General features: G+C 41.0%; 1 protein-coding gene across 4 annotated transcripts; it reads right to left on the bottom strand.

The window, feature by feature from the left end:
- Nucleotides 1–811: 811 nt before the first annotated feature.
- Nucleotides 812–23,622, bottom strand: ptpn11a (protein tyrosine phosphatase non-receptor type 11a). Of its 4 annotated transcripts, none has more exons than XM_039780318.1 (16): nt 23,374–23,622; nt 21,759–21,881; nt 18,037–18,231; nt 16,725–16,917; nt 14,880–14,999; nt 14,669–14,782; nt 13,175–13,271; nt 12,972–13,069; nt 12,517–12,675; nt 11,194–11,325; nt 9,910–10,064; nt 9,733–9,800; nt 7,655–7,806; nt 7,436–7,554; nt 3,355–3,447; nt 812–1,275 (listed from the first exon to the last, which is right to left on the bottom strand). In XM_039780318.1, the coding sequence occupies exons 1-15, from the start codon at nt 23,385–23,387 to the stop codon at nt 3,393–3,395; spliced, it is 1,794 nt and encodes a 597-aa protein (XP_039636252.1). In that variant the 5' UTR covers nt 23,388–23,622; the 3' UTR covers nt 812–1,275; nt 3,355–3,392. The 4 variants fall into 4 exon arrangements, with proteins under 4 accessions (XP_039636252.1, XP_039636253.1, XP_039636251.1 ...); XM_039780319.1 differs by lacking the exon at nt 812–1,275 and adding an exon at nt 7,220–7,325 and having other exon boundaries at nt 2,826–3,447; nt 12,990–13,069; nt 23,374–23,621; XM_039780316.1 differs by lacking the exon at nt 812–1,275 and adding an exon at nt 7,220–7,325 and having other exon boundaries at nt 2,827–3,447; nt 23,374–23,621.

The raw sequence follows: 23,622 nt of genomic DNA, 5'->3' as shown, positions 1-23,622 counted from the left end.
GCCCCCACCCCCCCTCTGCAGAGATCTGAGGAGGGAGCAGTTAACCATAGTCCTCAGAAATCCACCGAATTTAAAATTCCAACACAAAGAAAGTGGAAGGAAACGGAAAATACGTGCATCCGGAGGCATTTCCTGCAGCGCTGGAGCGATGCCGAAGTGGAACGCGAAGGATGTAGATCACCTTTGAAGCAACAGGAGACATTTAACTCTCATATCCATAAAGAAAAATGTAAATCACACACAAACAAAGACAGAATGAGGCGGGAGCCGCCATTTATTGTTATTGAGGAAGTTAACATGGTTAACTGCATTGAAAGTCATACGATGAACCTCTTAAGCTGTGTGAGAGGTCCCTTCCTGTGTCACAGAGAGAAAGCTGTAGGAATATACATACAGTATATCTTATTGGCAAGTAGATATGTTTTAGTAAGTACATTCTCCTCTACCAGGTACTCATGTACAATATACATGTTAAAAAATATAGTTTGTGTGCGATCACCGTTTTTTTTTCCCTTCCTTTTTTTTTGTTCAGGATGAAAAGGAATCACATTTAAGTGTTAAAGGTTCTTGAATGGCGGTGGAACTGATGAGCACAGCTGTTTTTTTTAGTTTTTTTTTTATAGCTATCACATACACTTAGGCATATGCATAGAAGGCACGTCTATGCATCTAAAATTGCTTACATGATAATAAATGGAGAGCAGTTTTATCATCTGGGAAGAAGAAAAAAAGTATCCAAGAACATATGGCTGATAGGCAGCCGGCGCGCCTACACACACACACAAATATCCTCAAAAAAAACACACACACACACACACACACACACACACACACACACACACACACACACACACACACACACACACACACACACACACACACACACACACACACACACACAGAAATGGGAGAAGAGTACAAACTCTGGTTTTGACGATAAAACTGCATACAGTACACCACGCTGCAGGAGATCTGAGTCAGGAGCTGGCGTTTACCCGGGAGGAGAGGAATCATTTCAAAGAAACGCTTGCTGTGAAGCAGAAGTCAGGCGTTAGAGAGAGAGTGGGAGGAAGCAGCCCCCCCCCCTCCCCCGACAAACAAACAAATAAACACTGATTTCATGATTTTTAAATTGTTACAGAAAGAAAGCTGATCGGTCCTGGATCAGTGGTTGTTGACAACTGTCCCTCAAGGCAAAGAGGAGAGCTGCGTAGCTCCTTTTTTTTTTTTTTTCTCCTCCTCCTTTTTCTCAAATGGAGAGATTCGGAGTCGGCGCTGTTACGGTTCAAGTCGCAAGACCGCAGTTCATCAAGGCGTAGTGATGGGAAGGCGGAGACAAAAAAGAAAACACTTAGGCCGTGCGTTTGACATGAGCATTGTGGATTCTCACAGAATAATGCAGAAACAAAAACACTGGACTTCCCTAAATACTGCCGCTGATTGTGACGGTAACGTTAAAAAAAAAAAAAAAAAGGAGGAGTTTTGACATTTTGAGGAATACACTTGCTTGTTATATGAAAAAGATCAATACCTCGCTGTCGTATCTGTACGCCAAAAATGAAGCTAGGGATAGCGGGTAATAGGTTAGCTTAGCATAAAGACAGGCAGGAAACAGGGAAACCGCTAGCCTGGCTCGGTCTGAAGGCGACACAACATTTGATCCTTAACTTGGGATTGACTTGTCATTTTAACACTGTTTTTTTTTTTAATATATATATAGATTAAACTGTGGTAATTTTTTAGCTTTAGAGATGCTGGTATGTGGATTTTGGTAGCCTTGGAGAGAGCTAGGCTAGCTGTTTTCACCTGTTAGCTGTCTATGTGCTAAGCTAAGCTAAACAGCTGCTGACTGTAGCTTCCTATTTAGCGTACAGACATCAGAGGAATCAACCTTCTACATGTTACTAGGATTAACTTTAACAGAAAGACAAGATAGAAAGAAAAGTGTATGCATGTACACTGTGTGTGTGTGTGTGTGTGTGTGTGTGTGTGTGTGTGTGTGTGTGTGTTACTACTGAATCCAGCGGACTGTCACAGGGCCAACAATCTATAACCACAACGATGACTATCTATAGTGCCAAAGCTGAGAGATCCGTGAATGCTTCTTTAAACAGTGACTGTTAAAATTAAGTACATGTGGTGCTCAACATAGGCAATGGTACACAAAAGGCATTTCTCTTATTATTAAAAAAAAAAAAAAAAAAAAAAAAAAAAAAAAAAAAAAAAGTAATATGCACTTTAAAAAAAGAAGTTTTTTTGGCAGCCGTGCGTCTGTGGCGATGCCTGCAACTGAGATACTCGACAGACTCCCCTGAAGTCTTATTCTATGTCCTCACGCTGACGTTAACATAGAAATGCAGGCGTGAAGAAACTCCTCTTTAAAGCCCGCATTACATTATTTATAAATCCACCGGGTGAATCAAGGCTCGACTGTAACGGTTATGCTGCTAAATGAAAGTGCAGCAATAAGGGCTTTCGGCTTGAGCTCAGGAATGGTTAACTAACAGACACGGTGTATCCCAAATACAAAAAGCACGTTTAACCCATGTGGACGACAACAGTTAATTCACACTCCGAACAGCCTGAATTAAAGTTTCTCTTCGAGGCAGTTCTGGCGCAAAAAGAAATAAAAAGGAGTTCATGTTTAGAAGTCAGTGGATTAAATATCAACAGTAAATATGGTATTACACTACAATGCCAATAGCTCTTCATTCAGAAACATTACTCATATATATATATATATATATATATATATATATATATATATATATATATATATATATATATATATATATATATATATATATATATATATATATATATATATATATATATAACACAGTGAAAACGAGACAACTATCACTGGAAAATTTGCCCCGACTTTTGTCCACATATAAGGCCTCGTCTCCCAACGCGTTTAAAGGCTGAACGGGCCGAATAGAGACTTCTAATTGGCTGAGAAATGTGGATAAAACCTTTTGTGGTTTTGGCACAGGCCTTTTCAGGAAACTCCTCCCTTCCATCTCCAAACAATCAATCAATCAATCTACATAACCTTCCTTTGGTTATTAAACAAAACAAAAAAAAAAGGTAAAACAGAAAAATAAAGATGAGCAAAGGTTAGCTAGGGTTTTTCCCCCTCTGAGGAGAGTGCTCGCTGTTTGCAGCCCTTGTTGGGGTGAGATTTACGAAGGCTTAACCCAAAACTGTTGTTTAGTAGTAGGATTTAGCATGTTAGGCTTCTCAAAAGGCTCTTCGGATGATCATCACAGTGGTTTAGAATTCAACTAGAGGGCAAATGTTCATGTAAGATGAGCGAGAACAGGAGGACCCTGGCGTCAGGGTCTCTCTCACGTTTTTTTGTGTGTTTCCATTGTTCCATGTCATTACGGTCAAGTCTCAGGCGTCACGGTGTGGCTGGCGAAAAAACTGTCAGGTATCAAGATCCTGAAGGAGACAGAAAGAAAGAGAATAATAGGGGTGGTCAATCACACAGTTTGATCGCGATAAACGTATATCGATTATTTGGTCAAGGATACAATGATCTCTGATATCACAGAAGAGGACTGTATTGGGATTGGGATCCCGCCTGACCCAACACAAATATCGCGAGGGAGCTGCGGCTGGGAGCGGGCAGTCCAAAAATAGAGGCCGGGTCCCGGGATTTAGGAGCGCTGCTCCTGATCAGGGCTGTAACCGACTGTTGGGTCACTAACAGTCACACACGGAGCATCAGCCAAACGCTTTATTAATAGGGCTGGGCGATACGGAGAAAATCAAATATCACGATATGTTTGACCAAATATCTCGATATAGATACCAACGATATTGTAGTGTTGACTATCGGTGCTTTCACAAAATATTTACACAATGAGATTTGAGATCAATAATCATCAGTAATGTGGATATAATGACTAAGTGGGTAAAGGCAAATAATAGAACAGTTACAACAGTCTGGTAAGTTCAGAAAATGACATCACTTTACTGTAATGTAGCCTTTAAAACCAGGAAAAGACACTTATGTCATATCACGATATTACGATATCCAAAATCTAAGACGATATCTATTCTCACATCACGATATATCGATATAATATCGATATGCTGCCCAACTCTATTTATTAACACTCTTCTACTCCCTCCCTCTCTCTCACTTCTTTCCGGGGGCACTGTGCCCCGCCCCTTTCTCCTACGGCGACCTGAGGGATCCAATCAACAGGGATTAACATGAAATCTGTTAGACCAGTGGTTCCCAACCTGGGGTCCGGGAACCCCTTAGGGGGGCGGCAAAGATCACAGGGGATGCGCAAGTCTTTATCTGGTTTGTTGAGGTAAAAAAAAAAATATTTGCACATGTTAAACAAATTATGGTAATACACTAGAATATATAATGTGTACAAAAGTCTGTATAAAAACTATATATTTTTGTTCTCGCTTAAAATTGGAAGCAGGCTACTTCGTAGGCCAGACCTCCGGGACCTCTTAACCTGGGACCCTTGCTGTCATCAGGTCAGCTGCTAACTGTTAGCTGTTAGCTGTCATCAGGTCAGCTGCTAGCTGCTAGCTGTTAGCTGTCATCAGGTCAGCTGCTAGCTGCTAGCTGTTAGCTGTCATCAGGTCAGCTGCTAGCTGCTAGCTGTTAGCTGCTAGCAGTTAGCTGTCATCAGGTCAGCTGCTAGCTGTTAGCTGTCATCAGGTCAGCTGCTAGCTGCTAGCTGTTAGCTGTCATCAGGTCAGCTGCTAGCTGCTAGCTGTTAGCTGCTAGCTGTTAGCTGTCATCAGGTCAGCTGCTAGCTGCTATCATCCTCGTTTTTCCTGCCGCCACGGCATCATTATTTTATGAATGAAACATGGCGGAGAAACGTAAAAGTCCTGATAACTGCTCTGTATCAAAAAAGAAAGTAAGGCTCGATCTCGAGAGTTACCTCAACTTTGGTTTAGTGCCCTTATAGTGCACTAAAATAACTTATTATTGCACTTGAACGCAATTATGCACTAGAACGTAATTTCGCTACTTGTGACTTTTATTTATTAATACTACACAGTAAAATAACTAGTTTCCCTGCGAGGAGGGGAGAAGACACAAAATCAATGGTCAATCTATCGACAATCTAATGTTTGCCGAGCGGGCGGGACCCAACACGGACGCTGCGGGAGCGGGCGACAATGGTCAGAAATCCACCGGGACCGGCGAGCAGGAGCCGGATTAACAAAAAAAAAAAAAAACAGTCCAGCGCAGGTCTCTATCACAAAGTCTGCCACGATTCGATTCAGTTCAATTCAGGGGCCTGCGATACCTGGACCCATTTAACACAACCACTTACATTTATATACATTTACAAAAAGCAACTCAAATAGGATTAGTCAATTTAAATACTAAGCTCTTCCAGACATTTAAATAAAAAAACTTTCAAAATAAAGCTGCGTCTTAAAGATGACGATATGTATGGATATTTTCACTTTGTAGGATTAATATGGTTGAGGATTTCAACGATGCATCAATCCAGATCGATGCATTCGTTACACCCCTAAAAAAGAACATTTGGAAATGTGATATTGGAAGGAAGTGTTGAGTTTACATTGTTGTCTCGAGAAAACGCAGAATAATGAACATTACAACAACACAGTCACACCAGACTTGCCAATCTATTGCTTAGAGTTTACCTTTTAAGAGAAATACAGTTTTTGACATTGAGTTAATTAATTTTAATCGCGTTGCCATTTTATTCAGTTGGAGTTTAGCTGCATAGATATATTTTTTTATTTATTTAAGATTAATTTTGGGCATTTTTAGGCCTTTATTGACAGGACAGCTGGAGACATGAAAGGGGAGAGAGAGAGGGGGGAATGACATGCAGCAAAGGGCCGCAGGTCGGAGTCGAACCCGGGCCCGCTGCATCAAGGAGTAGACCCTCTATATATGGGCGCCCGCTCTACCAAATGACCTATCTGGGCGCCCAGCTGCATAGATGTTTAACACTGAAAGTCCTCCAGTGGTTCAAAGGGCATAATTCCACTTTTTTTTTTATGGCAGGCTTTTAATGTGAAACATCTGCAGGAAGTCTTCAGTGTTTGTATGACACCGAACACAAAAATGGACAGTTGTTCTAAGTTGAAACAGAATTTAAGGGCTGCGGTACAAGCTGAAAACACAAAATCTAACATAGAATCACCATATGGGGTGGTGATGGCGCAGTGGATATGACACATGCCTTTGGTGTGGGAGACCCGGGTTCGATTCCCACTGCGATACATCAACCAGTGTGTCCCTGAGCAAGATACTAACCCCCAATTTCCACTGGCTGCCGAGTCATTAGGTTTCCATTAAAGTCAATGTGTGTATTTTCACTGACTGAAGAACGGCTGCGATACTCAGAGCTTCTTTTTTTGCCGGATGCCGGAGAGCTCCGCAGCAAGTCAGCACACGGCAGATGGTGCGGGACAGGAAGTCGAGCACAGAAGCAAAATAAAACCGGCGGTTCATTTTCAAAATAAAATACACCGTGCTCACAGCGGATCAGATTTCCCTGCACTACACCTTGAAAACGTCATCATAGCCGGAGACCGGCCTGAAGTCGGAATGGAAACAAACTGTTGTTGGTTTTGTGGTTCTATTCTACCCGAATTCGCGAGATCTCGTGGGTCCTCGTGACTACAGCGGTCAGTTGTGCATATACCTGCAAACTAGTTGCTTTTTCGGCGAAAATCGCCGTTTTGAATGGGAAAATGTCATCCACTTGAATCGTGTAGATCCGAAGAGTTGGGGTGTCACCTTTTAAAATGCGTCACCTTTTTCAGCCCTTCTGAGTTTGCAGGTATGGTCATGGCCGCAGCCGTACCGCAACAAATCCGGACGGCGGAGCACGGCGCCGACACGCAGTGGAGCCGGTCCGCAGTTGGTGGAATTTCGGGGTTAACCCCTAGTTGCTCCAGAGGCGTGCAACCTCTGACATATATAGCTAGTGTAAGTCGCTTTGGATAAAAGCGTCAGCTAAATGACATGTAATGTAACCATATAGTTAAGTTAAAAGTTTTGGTGAACCAGTTAGCAAACAGGAATGATACGAGTGTGGCAGATATGCACATTATGCTAAATGTAAACTCCCTAAATGCTTTTTATCAATGTCCAGCCTTTGTTTTTCCCCAGCCAGCTAAATTTTTCCTTGAGAATTTACAGTCTCATATGGTTTTTCTGTACAGCACGTTATATTTCATTTACCCGGAACTGAAAGAGCACTGGGGTCAAAGGTGAATCTCATCTGTAGCTCTTCTGCTGCTGCATCAGGCCCACGTTCTCATACACTCTGGAGCTGTCCTCCCTCATCCTGCCAACACATACACACACTTGCATGAGAAACTACCGGCGAGGCGAGGCTCTCTTGACAAGTGGTTTCAATGCAACATGAAACAGTCACAACTGCTGCAATGTACTCACTCTGTGCAGGTGGGAGTAGGAATGGGAGTGCAAGGAGGCAGAGGGCTCTGCTCTCCTCCAGTCAGGTCAGACAAAGAGTACTTGATGTTGGTGTACTCGCGGCCTTTAATCTTACTTTTCTGAAGAGTGGGAAAAAAAATAAATGTTAAAAAACGTGAGCAGGAAAAAAAAAAAAAAATGGCGAAAATGGAAAAAAGTGAGGAGTTATCTGCTGCACACCTGTTCCTCCTCTATGCGTCTCTGCAACGTTTCTATGTAGTGCTGTACAGCCATGTAGATGAATCTGTACTGCGCCTCGGTCTGCACCATCCCAGAGCGCTGGGATCGGACCATCTGGATGGTCTTTGGCACGTCGATGTCGCAGTCCACCCCTGCAGCATGGAAACAATATCTTACACTGAGAATATCTTAAGCATTGGTGACAAAAAAACAAACCTGGCATTACAAGTCTGTAACATACAGACTGGGAGCCTGTGGAGAGTACAAAACGCTTGTCTCGCTTGTCGTTCCTAAATGCGATTCATCCATGAGTTCGGTAGAGTAGATGGCGCTCTACCAACGCACAACCCTTTTTCTTCCGGTTGACCTAGCTATGTCAACATCACACAGACCGATCGCTAAATTAGTCAAATTTAACACGTTAATTTACATGTTATTATTTACATGTTATTATTTCAGCGTAGGACAGCACAATGTTCCTGCTAGATGACTGACAACTTGTTCGGCTCATTATAACGTTATCTGTAACCAGTGTCAGGTGGAATTAAATGGACTGTATTTATATAGCGCTTTTCTAGTCTTAACGACTACTCAAAGCGCTTTAACATAGTACAAGGACCATTCACCATTCACACACATTCATACGCTGTGGCCGAGGCTGCCGTACAAGGTGCCACCTGCTCATCAGATAAACATTCACACACATTTACACTCCGATGGAGCAGCATCAATTAGCAAGAATTAGCAAGCTGACTTCGTCTCTAAGCTCGCTGACGGAGTATGTCCGGTTCAAAATCAACTCCCTCGGAGTGGGGAGGGCAGCTGAAGCATGCGCAGACGCTCAACCCGATCATACCCCGGGTTAAGGTGTATACTTGCGGGGATACCCCGGTTACTGAAGGAGTTCTCTACCTCTGTTAACAGGGCTATGAGAACTCTGATTTTAACCGGTGTTTACATGGCGTTTGAGAAATCAGGGTAATGCCTTAACACGAATATAATCGTTTTTTTTTAACTGCATGTAAACACACTGACCGATAATCTCCTGTTGTGTGCTACACGTGTGAAAGGGAAACGCAGGACTATGGGGGAGGGGCCCGATTCGTTGGACATTGTCCAGGCTCAAATGTGAAAACGGCAAGAGTAAACTGGGAAGTGTCCTAACCCTTGTGTTGTGGACATTTGTGTCGCTTTTTCTAGGCTTTTGCCGCTTTTTTTAAACGTTTTTTGTCCCTCTTTTTAACACTTTTTTTATTCATGGTAAATAAACCTAATTTAAATGGCATTATAACTAATTTTTGAGTTTAAAAAAAGCAGATATTTTGAATTATTTTGACTAATAGTTGAGATCAGAGGATGTTGAGTGAATCACAGACTGGTTTCAGGATTCTGTTTTGAAACCATTTTAAAAAATGTTTTTCAAATGCTATGAAATTAAATAAATCAATCAACATTCTGGGGATGTAATCATTAATTTTACCTGCGAAGAACATGGATGTATATGTTTGTCTGGGATCCATAGAACATACATGCATGTATCTACGTTATTTTGGGGCAATTTGCTTGTAAGAAACCCATATTTCTGATATAAAAAAAAAAAAACTTTGAAAACGGGTCAAATTTGACCCGAGGACAACACAAGGGTTAAATCTCATCTGGATTTTATCAGGATACAAGAGACTTGAATTGACATGTGTACATTTGCAGGACTTAGGCCTGTAACAATTATCAAATAATAATATTAATATTTACATAATTGCCATTTAATCGCAATGAATTGCTAACATTAGCGAAGGTCCTAAGGGGTATGACTTGAAATGGTAATCGTCAGTTTTATGTTCATTTAAGGAAAAATATATAATAATAATAATAATAATAATAATAATAATTAAAAAAAAAGAGCATGGTTTACTCCATAGGCTGTGTTCTTGTGTTACTACATTATCTAAAAGTAATACATAAATAGATATTTTTAAAATTGGACTGAAAGAGACAATTATATAGTTAATCGCAATCATTCCTGAGACAATTAATTGTACGGTAAGATTAGGAATTGTTACAGCTCTAGCAGGACTCACCTTTTTCTCTGATCACATCTATCAGGATGTCGATCACTATAAATGTTCCTGTCCGCCCGATCCCTGCACTGAAAAACATGAGAGAACGTCTTTGGGTTAACAGGTTTCCTCCATACGCATTCATGGTGTGTGTGTTACCGAGGATTTATGGCTCATTAGTTGAAGTGATTTGGGTACCTGCAGTGTACCGCTATAGGCCCAGCGTCCAGTATGCTCTCCTGCTTCAGGTTGACCTCCTCTAGGAAGTCGAGTACGCCGCCCGGGTCTGTGGGGACTCCGTGGTCCGGCCACGCTCTGAAGTGGTACTGCCAAACTGTACGTTCTGTGTTGCCCTAAAAATAAAAACATGCAAGTGGAGAGGTACTTTCAACAGACAAGACAGATTCAAAACGGTTTAGTTTATTAGAATCAATCAGAGGTGTGAGACTGAAACGTTACGATATTTCTCGTCATGATAAAAAAAAATAAAGTTGTCTCGCGATATCAGTACAAGATTGCAGAATTACGTCGGTACTACTGAGGACCGCGGGTTCGACTCCGCCCCGCGGCCCTTTGCTGCGTGTCATTCCCCCTTCTCTCTCCCCTTTCATGTCTTCAGCTGTCCTGTCAAAATAAAGGCCTAAAAAAAAATAATCCCACAATTTCTTTTTTACATTTATTGTTATGTAGCTCTGTGACCTTTTGCCCCCCCCCCCCCTCAAAGTAATACTGTGAAATGTTTGTGGATAAATATTTGTCACGAATGTGAAAAGTATATTTTTTTTGGCTGTATTTCAATTTGTTGACTTTGTAGATTCACATGGAGTCCATCTTGGAGTGGATTCATTTAACAAGGTTTAAAGTCTGTTTTCAGTACAACACATTTCCCAAAAAAGATATTTCGAAGAGCACATGCTGCATCATTGTTAGACTTGGACTGCTCCATAAGAATCGGTTTAGTGCTGCTGGTAAACAGCACTAGTGCCATCTAGTGAAACGGCATCTAACGTCTTTCCCTCCTATTTAGGAATTAGGAAAAATCTACCTGAATACTAGGGGTGGGGGAAAAAATCGATACAGCATAGTATCCCAATATTTTCTGTGGCAATACTGTATCGATACACAGACGCCAAGTATCGATCTATTATTACATATGTGTTGGTCAGTTTGTCTGCTTGACAATCTGATTTTGCAGCAACACAATTGAAGTGAGATGAACAAACAGAGAAATGTATCTTTTTAGATAAAACAGATGTTGACAAAGTTTCCTTTTGGGGACACAATTTGAAATTGGGAAAAATTTGAAGTTGGAAAAAAGGTAATGAATTGCAATATATCGCAGAATATTGCAATATATTTGAAATCGCAATAATATCGTATCGGGACATAAGTATCGTCATGATATCCTATCGTAAGGCCTCTGGTGATTGCCACCCCTACTGAATACATTACATTTGTTTCTAACACACAAACACAACTTACCTGTCCGACTTTGGACAGTTTGAGTTCTCTTAAGATGTAGTCGTGTGCAGACGTCTCTCTGACATTGCGAACACGCATCGCGCCGTACTCCTTCAGAGCCGACATGTCCGGCCAGTACTTCACACATTTACTCTGCGGAGACACGGTAACATTCGCTTTGTAGCGTTTTCTCCGATGCTGCTGTCAAATGAGCAGTGGTGGAAGAAGTACTCACATCTTTTACTTTGGTGTAATATAGCAATACCACAGTGTAGAAATACTCTGTAGTATTGCTATATTATACCAAAGTAGGGCTGCTCGATTATGGAAAAAATAATAGTCACGATTATTTTTGGTCAATATTGAAAATCACGATTATTTAACACGATTACTCATTAACATTTGGATATAATGGATAGTGTCCAGGGTCTAATCTGTTAGTGTCCTTTTATCTCACAGAAAGAGTCTTTGGATCAGAATAAAATCTGTTTTACTACTGTTACAGATATCACACATGACGTTACACAGCTAATGGACAGTTCCACAGACATAACACAATGTGCATCTCACATCACATGTTCACTCACTATGACCACTACTACTGGCATTACGAAACATTGGGCCAAAATATCAACAATAATGTCGCCGTCAGTGGGCTTATTTGCTAGCTAACCTTAGGAAGAATCCAGCACATAGACGGTACCTTAGAGTAACGTTACGTGAAACAGGTGATTTAACGTCCCTGCTCATTTACATACAGTTTAACAACAAAGGCAGAGGGACCGCAGGGTTAGCTAACGTTAGCTGTTGCCAGACAACTGAGTTGGTTTGGCCTTTTTTTGCTCACCAAACGCTGCTGCCATCTGTACTCGCGCTGAGTTTTTAAATTCCAGCGGATGATATGCACACGACTTGCCTCCCTGACTGACTGGCTTCGGGAGGGACGGATTAGCGTGTGCGGATGTGCGGATGCGCGTGTCATTCAGAACACAAGACAAAAAAAAGAGTGTTCTTGCAAAACAGAACATGGCAAAATAATCGTTTTTTTCTCGATTATACTATTTCGGTGATCGTTGGGAGCCAAAATCGAAATTGAAATCGAAATTCAATTAATTGCACAGCCCTATACCAAAGTAAAAGATCGGAGTACTTCTTCCACCACTGGTGACTGACACAAAAACATGATATTGATAAACTGTAGCTGCAGTGGAAATATATTGATGCAACAATGTCATTGCTTAGCTAGTATTCAGGAATAACAACAGTACACCGTACACAGTAGTGACGGTTTTTAGAGTGGACTGACATTAAGTCACGGTCCAGTACGTAATCGGTTTTGCTCACCTTTCCTCTCTCCACCTCTTTGGTGGTCATGACGATGACTCGAGAGTTCACCTGAAACACCATCCTCCAGAAGTCACTGATGGTGGTCTGCAGACAGCCCTGAGTGGCGATGTAGCTCTTCTTCGCCTTTGTACTGTTACACTTCGGGTCCAGCTCCGGCTGCACACACACACACACACACACACACACACACACACACACACACACACACACACACACACACACACACACACACACACACACACACACACACACACACACACACACACACACACACACACAAAGAGACAGACAGACAGACAGCTGAATACTGAAAATGAACACAAATACAGCACATGCACTCCAAACACGAGCACAAACTGACTGAAACACAAGCTGGCCAAGGGCACAACACATGATGATGATGGTGTGTGTGTGTGTGTGTGTGTATGTCCCTGAGAATGAAGTGAGTTTACCACGACAGCAGATGCTACCTCGATGAGATTGGCGTTGATGTAGTCAGAGCCCGGCTCATTTGGGTCCCTGTCATTCAGCACCACACGTGTGTGGTCGACTAGAAACAGAAACAAAGAAGGTTGTAAAAATAAAAATAAAAAAAAGACCTTGGGTGAAAGTGAAAGGTTGTTATAGAATGAAAGAGCAGTCAGGGTTTTCTCACATGGCAGAATGTTCTTGTATCTGTTCTTGTTTTTGTTCTCTGCTCTCTGGCCTTCTTTGCGACTGTAGAGCAGCTTGCACTCTTGCTGCTGCAACGTCTGGATGGGAAAAAAAAAGAAGAGGATTTTTAACAGCTGTATACTACTTACCCTGTATCGATGCGATAGGATTGCTGGCTTAGGTTAAACCTTTTGCAAAACATAGCACTCTTTTATTATCTAGTTTGACAGTCAGTAATAACGAAAAAAAAGAACAGAATATACTACTTTTAAGTATTTTTTCGGGGCTAAATTACCCAATTAAAAGGGTATTGGATCGGTGCATAGACATTGATACTGATATCAGCATTTTAGGTTGTATCAGGTATCGGAACAATTCTAAAGATAAGTTGCTAAATGGTTTGTGTATGCTGCCAATTATAGATTTTTTTAGAAAGTCAGAAGCGTCCAAGAAATTTGCAATCGGTCCATCTCGACAAAAAATAAAGTACAAACTAGGGTAGGTGAGCTGCAGCATGAAACAACGATAGGGCTGCACAATAGGTCGTTCTTTTCTATCGTCATGGCAATATCAACTTGCGCAATATACACGTCGCGAAAGGCTGCAACATGCGATAGACACTTATTTGTGTAAGTTGAAAGAAAATATGAGCAGAAAACTGCACATTAAAATGTAACTGTCATTCTTTTTTTAGTATTGCATTTTATATTCAGTTCAATGTTTAATTTATTCAATAAAAGAACATTGAAAATTATTAGTTTTGAAATCAACAAGCAAATTGTTGCATTTTAGCAGAATACTGAAAGCAGCAGAACTGAGTATACTTTATATATATATATATAGCAATGTAATATTGCGATTAAATGCCAGTAAACTTAAGCTAAAGTTAGCTTTATAGAGATCATAGGATTTCCCAAACTGAATAACTACCGCAAATATAAACACCAAACTGCTGTGCTAACTTAATCTTGTTAGAACTAAGATATCTGCTAAAAAAAAAAGTAATTTTTCCATCGACAGATATAGCTAGCTCCTTTACGTCCACGAAAATCACACGTAGCAGCCATTTTCAAGATAGCACCGTCACCGGCACAGCTGATCCAAAACCTTTCTGATGAGATGAATCACTTTATATTTACTAGTTGGAGAGCTTGTGTGTGTTCCACTGTGGTTCCTGAATTACGCTAACATTACATGAATACAAATGTTTTGAAACAGTTTTTTTTATTTTAATTTCAACTCTGTATGTTGACACAAAACTTGCCGAGTGATATTTTAAGTGATGCGCCAGGTGTGCTCAAATGGCTCTGGGCGTGCTGTCATTTGAGCACGTTCTTAATGTCCACTTGACCAATCAGATTGTCTGGTCGGATCTACTTGTTTTATAATATCTAGTTTATTTATCGCAAGCAATATTGTTATTGCGATATTCAACAACGTTATCACATATTTTCCTCATATCGTGCAGCCCTACAACAACAACAGAACCACTCACCTCAAATTCTTCCCAGAAGCCCTGTTTGACCTTGTCTGTGGCCTCCGCTAGTTTGCTCAGCTCCCTAACTCGACTTTCAATCTCTGCAGCGTTAATACGAGTAGTGTTCAGGGGCTGGGGAGGAGAGCAGGGGTCAGCGACAGAAATTACAGTCAGGGAAAAGGTGGCCTTAGCGTACAGTGAACACATTTGAAAGAGACATTAGAGGTACCTGTTTGAGCTGAAGCACAGTGCCCAGAGTTTCCACCATGGGGTTCTTTTTGTAGTGCTCTACCAAGTCGGTGAGGGAGTCAAACTTCTCCCCTCCGCCCACGTCGTACTTCAGGTCATGCTAAAGAAGAAGCCACAGCCACATCAGTCAATCAATCACATGTTATTTAAATAGTAAAATCACTATTAAACATGGTCTCAGTGCACTTTACAATTAAAAAAGGAACACAAAAATAACAGAGAGCAACAAAACAATTGAACAGCATTAAAGGGGCGCTATGCAGTTTTGGCCTAGCCTCGTGAGACCGTCCTGATCTCGCGAGCTCCAGTTTTCTACTCACAGATCAATCTGGCATCTTGAGATAGAGAAAATTTGGAGCCGTTCGCCAAACGACCGACCAATCAGCGTTGGTTTTGAGGCGGGTTTAGGTGTGATGCAACGAGAAGCAACTGTTCAGTCTAAACAACGTGGCGGCTTCCACGGATGAGATGAGCGTAGCTATCGCAGCCAGTTTTATCCAAATTAGAAAGTATTCCTTCATTGAAAGAAGAGCAAAAAACGGCACTGGAGGCTTTTCTCGGAGGAAAAGATGTTTTTGCTCTTCTCCCGACTAGTTTCAGCAACAGTTTGATCTGATTGGTTGATTTGGCCCGTCTATCACCAACATAGGTGGTGATAGACAGATGGTTTATCCAATCAAGTAACCAGGATTTTCGCCCCTACCCAAAAGTTCTCCAACGGAAAGTTCCCAGATGGATATACTGAGCAAATGCGAAGCGATCCATCTGGTGGAGTCAGGTTAGTTTTGGCCATTTCTTCGCTTTTTGCTGGCAGGTTTCTCTATAGAGCCCCCCCTACAGGTTTCTCTATAGAGCTCCCCCTACAGGTTTCTCTATAGAGCCCCCCTACAGGTTTCTCTATAGAGCCCCCCTACAGGTTTCTCTATAGAGCTCCCCTACAGGTTTCTCTATAGAGCCCCCCTACAGGTTTCTCTATAGAGCTCCCCCTACAGGTTTCTCTATAGAGCTCCCCTACAGGTTTCTCTATAGAGCTCCCCCTACAGGTTTCTCTATAGAGCCCCCCCTACAGGTTTCTCTATAGAGCTCCCCCCTACAGGTTTCTCTATAGAGCCCCCCTACAGCTCCTGTGTTTACTCGTGTCTGACTCCTCTCTCGGTCAGTCTGCCGTTTCCTCTTTCTGTTCCTCCGACGATGCTTTCCGAGCTTTCTGCTTCTGTTTAGCCGGCTCAGCCATGACGATAGTGTGAAAATCTCCATCGCTGCCTTGTTGGGTAGCGATGGATACTACCAATGGGTGTATCTGTGTGCAGTGCCTTGAAGCAATTAGTTGCATCGCGAGACCTGATCTCACGCCATACTTACATACATACCGGTGAGCAAGAGTTGCGAAAGGTGTTTTTTCCGCTCACAGGCGCTAAAGGGGGAAGCAAGACGACCACCATTCAACTCAAAAAAAAAGTCATATAACCATTCCAATGACTCCGAAGCTGTTCAGTTAAGGTAAATTAAGCATAGCTCCCCTTTGAAGCAGTAATAATAAACAATAAAAAACCAGCAACATAAGAGAACAAGTGATAAAGTATGGTTTGTGCAGGAACCAGAAAGGATGGTGTGTTATGGGTGGCTATAATATAATGAGTACAGGTGGGTTTTCAATCTAGATTTAAAAGATCTCAACATCGCAGAGGAACTGAAAAACACGGACCTCCTTAGGCGTCTTTCAATTAATATTATCTGTTGCCCTTCGGCTTGTGTTGTAACACATTTTCTTTCTGTTAAATGCAGGAAGGCAGGAAACCACGGCGGTGATGAGGAGTGTGTTTACCTGGCAGCGGATCATGACATGAGTGACTTTGGGTTTGCTGTCGCTGCTGTCCGTCTTGTCATCTCCCGTCCGGACAGACAGAACAAAATCCCCGGGGTGGCTCTGGCTCTCCCTCACCAGGAAGCTGCCGTTCTTCCCTTTCTCCGTCAGCAGCTTCTCGGCCTCCCGGCCCGACAAGTGACCGTGGAACCATCTGGCAAAAAGACACACACACACACACACACACACACACACACACACACACACACACACACACACACACACACACACACACACACACACACACACACACACACACACACACACACACACACACACACACACACACACACAACGTTTTTCCACTGGACTTTAACTCGCTAACAAAAACTCACAATCTTTAAACTGTTTTTCTTTTTGAAGTTGGTTTTGCTTCTTTAAAGCCGTTTTACAGTTGCCTCAGCTGAGTTTGCGCGCACGCATGTGACGTCAAAATGACGTAGATCTTGCTGGCGCGCCAGGAGTTCTTTTATGGTGAATGGAAGGCTTGACCCGACGAAGTAGGTCATCGAATCAAATCGAAACATTGACGTCAATGCTGCTGCCAGTTCTGCCGTTGTTTACCTTTTTCTTCTTCTTCTTCTAGTCCGTAGAAAGAGCAAAGTCGGTAGCCTTTCCTCATTAGCGCCACCTCTGTTCAGGAGAAGACTGCAACTAGTGTCGCGTGTAAACAGTTACGGCGCTCCCGTGACGTCACGTTTGCGCGTGCCAGCTCGGGAACGGCGAGTGTACTGAACGTTTAACATTCTGGAGAAAAGAGCCATGTACAATTTCTTATCTTAAGTATGGAGAAGAGTAAATATGAAATCTGCATATCAAAACCTCAGAGAATGTGTACTGAATGGAGCTGCTTTTAATGTCAAAATGTAGCTACAAGAATGTTTTGCTGCGAGTTGCATCCGACACTTCCTCACTGCTGCAACTAAATGTTGCCGATGCAGACTCTAATAATACTAATAGTATTATTAGTATTAATAGGTCTTTGTCTGTAAATTAACATAACAATATTATAAAAAAAAATTGTTTTCAGGCCCCGAACACAGCTATTCTTGAGGTAAAAACTGCAGCTAAAGACACGTTGAAGCTTTAACATCTAAATTTCAATGGCAACCCTTTCTGCTTGACACAAAACACCATCTATTTTTATTATGCTTTGTTGCAATTCCTTCAAACTGACCATCACACGAATCTGTAATTAATAAATCAAACTCCTACATTTCTAAAACAGCAAACATCCAAGCAAAAAGCTACAACATCCAGCGCCATCGCTCACCTCTCGGATGTGGGGTCCGCACAGTTGAGCGGGTACTTGAGCTCAATAACATCTCCGTTTTTCTCTTTCAGTTGGCCGTGATGCTCCATGTAATATTGCACCAGCTCGGCCAGAGTGGCAAACTTCTCCCCACCATAAAGGTCATAGTAGTCTCCTGTGTTCTGGATCTTAATGTGGGTGACCGCTCCATTTCGCCTGCAGAAAAAAAATGAAACGATCATTTAGAGAAAAGCTGCTGTAAGGGGGCAACAATATTATCGTCACCACCAGGGTCACAAACCTACGGCTGGGAAATCAAACGATTTTGATCGCGAAAAAAACAACGTAATCCAGACAAATTACTATTTTGCACACGACATTTTGCAAGTAAACTCTTATTTTGTGTTCAGAATTTTTACATTTTGATAGTTAAAACACAAAATGATAGGTCACTGAAATTTACAGTTATAAGGTGTTTTACTATTGATTAGTTTGATTTATCTCAGTTGGCTTGTTCAACATAAAACAGTACAAGTGCATCTCGTAATGAAACGATTTGTTGATAGAGATTCTCTGCAACTACTTCATAATAGATTCTCAATTTTTCAAGCACACATGCCAAACATTACAAAGCTCCTCAAATATGAGGATTTGCTTCTTTTCTTTGTCCAATGAGAGTTTAAACTGAATAAATTTGTCGGCCATTTTTCACATTCACATCAATTCATGACAGAATATAGAACGATTGATCAAGAAAATAATCCTTAGCCGCGGCCCTAATTGCATCATTATGCTGCAGCCCTTCAGATGCAGAGTGCATGTATTATGATTAAAGTGAGCAAAGTTATAAATTCTTTAACACGGAGTCACAGACACCACATGGCTGACATCTCTGTTATTTGCAGAAGAGACGGAAAATATATTTTTTTAAATATTCATAAGGCACTTAGATGCAACTTCTTGAAAAGGAAAACCCCAGGGTTTGTAAGACACAAACCAGATACAGACGGCATAAACTGTGTTGAGTCATTGTAGGTGACCACCAGTATCTCGGAAAAAAGAAAAAGGAGAACTTGTGGCAGGTCTGAAACCCTGAATGACTTCTGGTTAAGCCTGGCTGAAGGAGCCCAAAAAGACACACAAGAGACGTGTGCTGGTTTGAACTAGCAGTGACGAGTCTCCCTTCTGGAAATGTCTGCCTTTCCATCAGAGGAGTGTGACTTTCATTCCATATGAAGTAAATATAGCGAGATGAGACACTGTGCAGCTAAAAAAAAAAAATTTTAAAAAATAAAAAGACACAAAAATAGCAGTGGTTACATCAGCTAAACTGAGTTAATGATACGTCATCTTAAAAATGTATGACTCAACAGGTCCTGAGATCAAACCACAGACCTTCTTTGGATAAAGCTGGTTTCACACTTTCAGGGTTTTCCCTCGGTTTGTGAAAGACTTAGGTGCACATATTTGGTGGAAGTTTAGGGGGTCCTCCCTCAAGAAAATGTTACGTTTTTCAATAAATTGGATTTATGAGGGCTATTTCTGAGGACTATGGTTAACTGCTCCTCAGATCTCTGCAGGGTAAATCCAGACAGCTAGCTAGACTATCTGTCCAATCTGAGTTTTCTGTTGCACGACTAAAACTACTTTTGAACATACACATGTTCCACCAAAATAAAATGCTGTAAACTAAGAATGCTTTCAAAAATGGAAGTGTTAATAGTTTATTTTCACCAATTAACAAAATGAAATGAATGAACAGAAGAGAAATCTAAATCAAATCAATATTTGGTGTGACCTCCCTTTGCCTTCAAGACAGCATCTATTCTTCTAGGTAAACTTGCACACAGTTTCTGAAGGAACTCGGCAGGTAGGTTGTTCCAAACATCTTGGAGAACTATTATATTATATCTTGGATGTAGGCTTCCTCAAATCCTTCTGTCTCTTCATGTAATCCCAGACAGACTGGATGATGCTGAGATAAGGGCTCTGTGGGGGCCATACCATCACTTCCAGGACTTCTTGTTCTTCTTTACGCTGAAGATAGTTCTCAATGACCTTGGCTGTATGTTTAAGCGACTTTGAGTCTATGAAAAGCGCTATATAAATTCAATTTATTATTATTATTATTATGATGATGTTTGGGGTCGTTGTCCTGCTGCAGAATAAATTTGGGGCCAATCATACGCCTCCCTGATGGTATTGCATGATGGATAAGTATCTGCCTGTATTTCTCAGCACTGAGGACACCATTAGTCCTGACCAAATCTCCAACTCCATTTGCAGAAATGCAGCCCCAAACTTGCAAGGAACCTCCACCATGCTTCACTGTTGCCTGCAGACACTCATTATTGTACCGCTCTACAGGGTGGTAACACCAAATATTGATGTGATTTTAGATTTTTCTTTTGTCCGCTCACTTTCCATTTTGTAAATTGATAAAAATAAATAATCATTATTTATATTTTTGAAAGCATTCTTAGTTCACAGCATGTTTTCACACCTGCCTAAGACTTTTGCACAGTACTGTATTCTCAGCCGAGCTGAAGGGAAGTGCAGAGTTGGTGATAACTCGCTGTGGGTTTGGCACTACCAGACGCCCCTTTCGAATTATACATAGTAATTTGATCCTTTGTTATTATAAAAATACATATTAGTGCAGAATGAATTAAGATAGCTATAAGACTGGTCTCCTAAAAGCAAAGAAGATATAATTGAACATGAAGTCATAACGTTGCTTACACAAACTCTTTCCCTACGGATGCTTTTTGTCTTGTTGCTGGCTGTTAGTGCACAATCACTGTTGCTGAAAGTATAGTTATAGTAGAATAGTAATAAATGAGATGGATAAGAAATTCATTTTGTCTGGTCCTCAGCTCATCATAACAACATCAGCCATTTTTGCTGAAATACTTACAAACATTATTGATCTAAAAAATTATTTTTGTCCAGAGTTAGTGCCTGTTTTATCACTCTTTTGTTTACATTTGCATCACAAACCAAACCTTTAAAACCCCTGTACATGTTATAACACTTCGAGTCCCCAGATTTCCATTCTGGATCCCTGCTGAAACCTGCAAAATTTTGTTTGTGTCTGCTTTTAAAAAGGCTTAGTTTAAAAAATACTATTGAATAAACTCAAAACCGTGGTACAATAAAAACCATGAAATAACAGCCTCGTTTATTCAAAGCCTTTCTACGTGTACACAAAAATAAGAAAACCCAACATTAAAACATGAGGCTAACACTAATATCTGTGGTGGTGAGTTTTCATTTTAACTGGCCCCACCCACCAGAAAGTTTACTGAAATTGTTGACATGCACAGTGCCATGTTGTATCCCGTAATGTATGCTAGGCCTTTTACAATTATTACAGAATTGTCTAAACGCAATATTTTTTACATAATCGCCGTTTAACCGTAATTAATTGCTAACATTAGCTACAAAAAATAAAAAAAACATTTCATTTAAGAAAAGAAATACAATGTTTTATGGTAATAAAGAGGCACAATTTATTTCAAAGGCTGTGTATTTGTGTTACTACATTATCTGGGTCATATGACCGTGATATAACCAAAAGATGTATCCTGTGATTCATTTTAAACTTTATTTGTTTGAAAAAGCAAAACAATTATGTTGTTAATCGCCAATTATTTCTGTGACAATTAATTGTACAGCAAAATGTGGATTTGTAACAGCTCCAGTGTATGCTGCATGGTACGCTCATGAATGCCATCACTTACCGTACTGAGAGGGTGAAGTCTCCTGGATTACTCTTACTGGGTCTGGCTAAAAAGCTCCCGTCCACTCCACGAGTCAGCAGGAGGTTTTCAGCCTCCACACCTGTGATGTTAGGGTGAAACCACCTGAAAGAGGAGTACAGCAACAATCAGCCTCAGTGTGGAGTGCAAGGCTGTGTCCACAATCTGTTGTGTATTCACTCGCTTTCTTAAAATATTGACTAAGACAGCATCGTGTGTGGCATGTACATTACTTTTTCTCAACAAAAAAAACAAACAACTGATAGATGCAAAAACTTAAGTTGCACTATAACTACACGTTTCCAACGTTTAATGTTCCAGGAGGGACATTGGTCTTGTAGTAAGGTAAAACCCAAAACACCCAAAGACTGTATTATAAACCATTATAAAACACACAAAAACATATTCAACATAAAACATGTGTGTGCCAACTCTGTCTCACTTGATTTTGTTCTGTCTTTTTCAGTATAGAGGCTCCTTTGCATCTTTTTTCTCTCCAATTCTTCCCCCCACCCACCCAAGACTGTCCGTAGTTTTGGTTAATTTCTGTGCTTCAGCCAAGCTGACACTCAGCCAGTCTTTGTTCCTAACGGTCCTCACACTGCATGTTGTCTCCCTCTTCGTGAATACAGTACCCTTTAGTGTTATGTGTGTGTGTGTGTGTGTGTACAAGCAGTGTGTCCTCTCTCCATGTCTTCAGTAGGGCTGGGCGATATGGAGAAAATCAAATATCACGATATTTTTGACCAAATACCTCGATATCGATACGGCAACGATATTGTAGCGTTGACTACTGGTGCTCTCACAAAGTATTTGCACAATGAGATTTTAGATAAATAATCATCAGTAATGTGGATATAATGACTAAGTGGATAAAGGCAAATAATAGAACAGTTACAACAGTCTGGTAAGTTCAGAAAAGTACATCACGTTACTGTAATGCAGCCTTTAAAACCAGGAAAAGACACTCATGCCATATTACGATATGACGATATCCCAAATCTAAGACGATATCTAGTCTCATATCACGATATCGATATAATATCGATATATTGCCCAGCTCTAGTCTTCAGTACTTGTTTTAAATCTGTATTTTTCTCTTTCTATGTTCTTCAATGTGCACCAAAACACAAAAGTACAAAAGTCTTAGCATCTAAATTTATTGAGTAGTGAAAGTACTCATTATGCTAAAAGGGTTCATTTCAGAATTTTGTTCCTGAGGCTATTTTGCTGTGCTTCACTTAAAATAACTGTTTATTGTGCTTTATTTGCCTAATACTGTCATTATGCCGCTCCATATTGTAGTTCTACTACTGTATATACTTTCTACTGTGTATATATATATATATATATGACAGATAGTAACAGTGTTTACTAACCCTAAACATCCTCTGACTGGGCTCTAACGTTAAGTTGCCGGTGTATGCTAAATGAAGCGCTCTTTAGCTAACTAGCTATTCAGTTTTTCTCCAGAAACGTCGACACACTGAGCTTGTTTACGCACACACACAAACATCCAAACAGCTGAGTTTAGTTCAAAGTTAGCTCGCTTAGCTTAACACGATCAGCAGACACTGTTTTCCAGACTTAACGTTACCTCCGAGATGTCATTTTCGTCGTTCCTCACTTCCTCGCTGGCAGTTAGCAGTAGCTACAATTAGCTGGCTAACGTTTCGGACCGTTTCCGCTTCAATCACAGGATAAAGTGCTTCATCGGTTCACACCCGGTCAAAGCGGGCACCGAAATATAGGCATCGAAACAAAAATTGTATTCGTTACAAAAAAAAAAAAGTCTCTAGGCCTCGGCCCCGGAGACTTCACAGCAAATCGATTATTGGACGTCACC

Source organism: Perca fluviatilis, chromosome 17, assembly GCF_010015445.1.
Source record: "Perca fluviatilis chromosome 17, GENO_Pfluv_1.0, whole genome shotgun sequence".
Lineage (NCBI taxonomy): Eukaryota > Metazoa > Chordata > Actinopteri > Perciformes > Percidae > Perca > Perca fluviatilis.
This window is presented reverse-complemented; position numbering and strand designations above follow the sequence as displayed.

Excerpts from the sequence above, each read along its gene's own strand:
- ptpn11a (XM_039780316.1), bottom strand. Across the intron at positions 16,918-18,036 it reads GCGGACCCCACATCCGAGAG|ATGGTTCCACGGTCACTTGT; the intron begins GTGAGCGATGGC and ends TCTTTTTGCCAG. Across the intron at positions 13,070-13,174 it reads ATACAAGAACATTCTGCCAT|TCGACCACACACGTGTGGTG; the intron begins GTGAGAAAACCC and ends TTCTGTTTCTAG.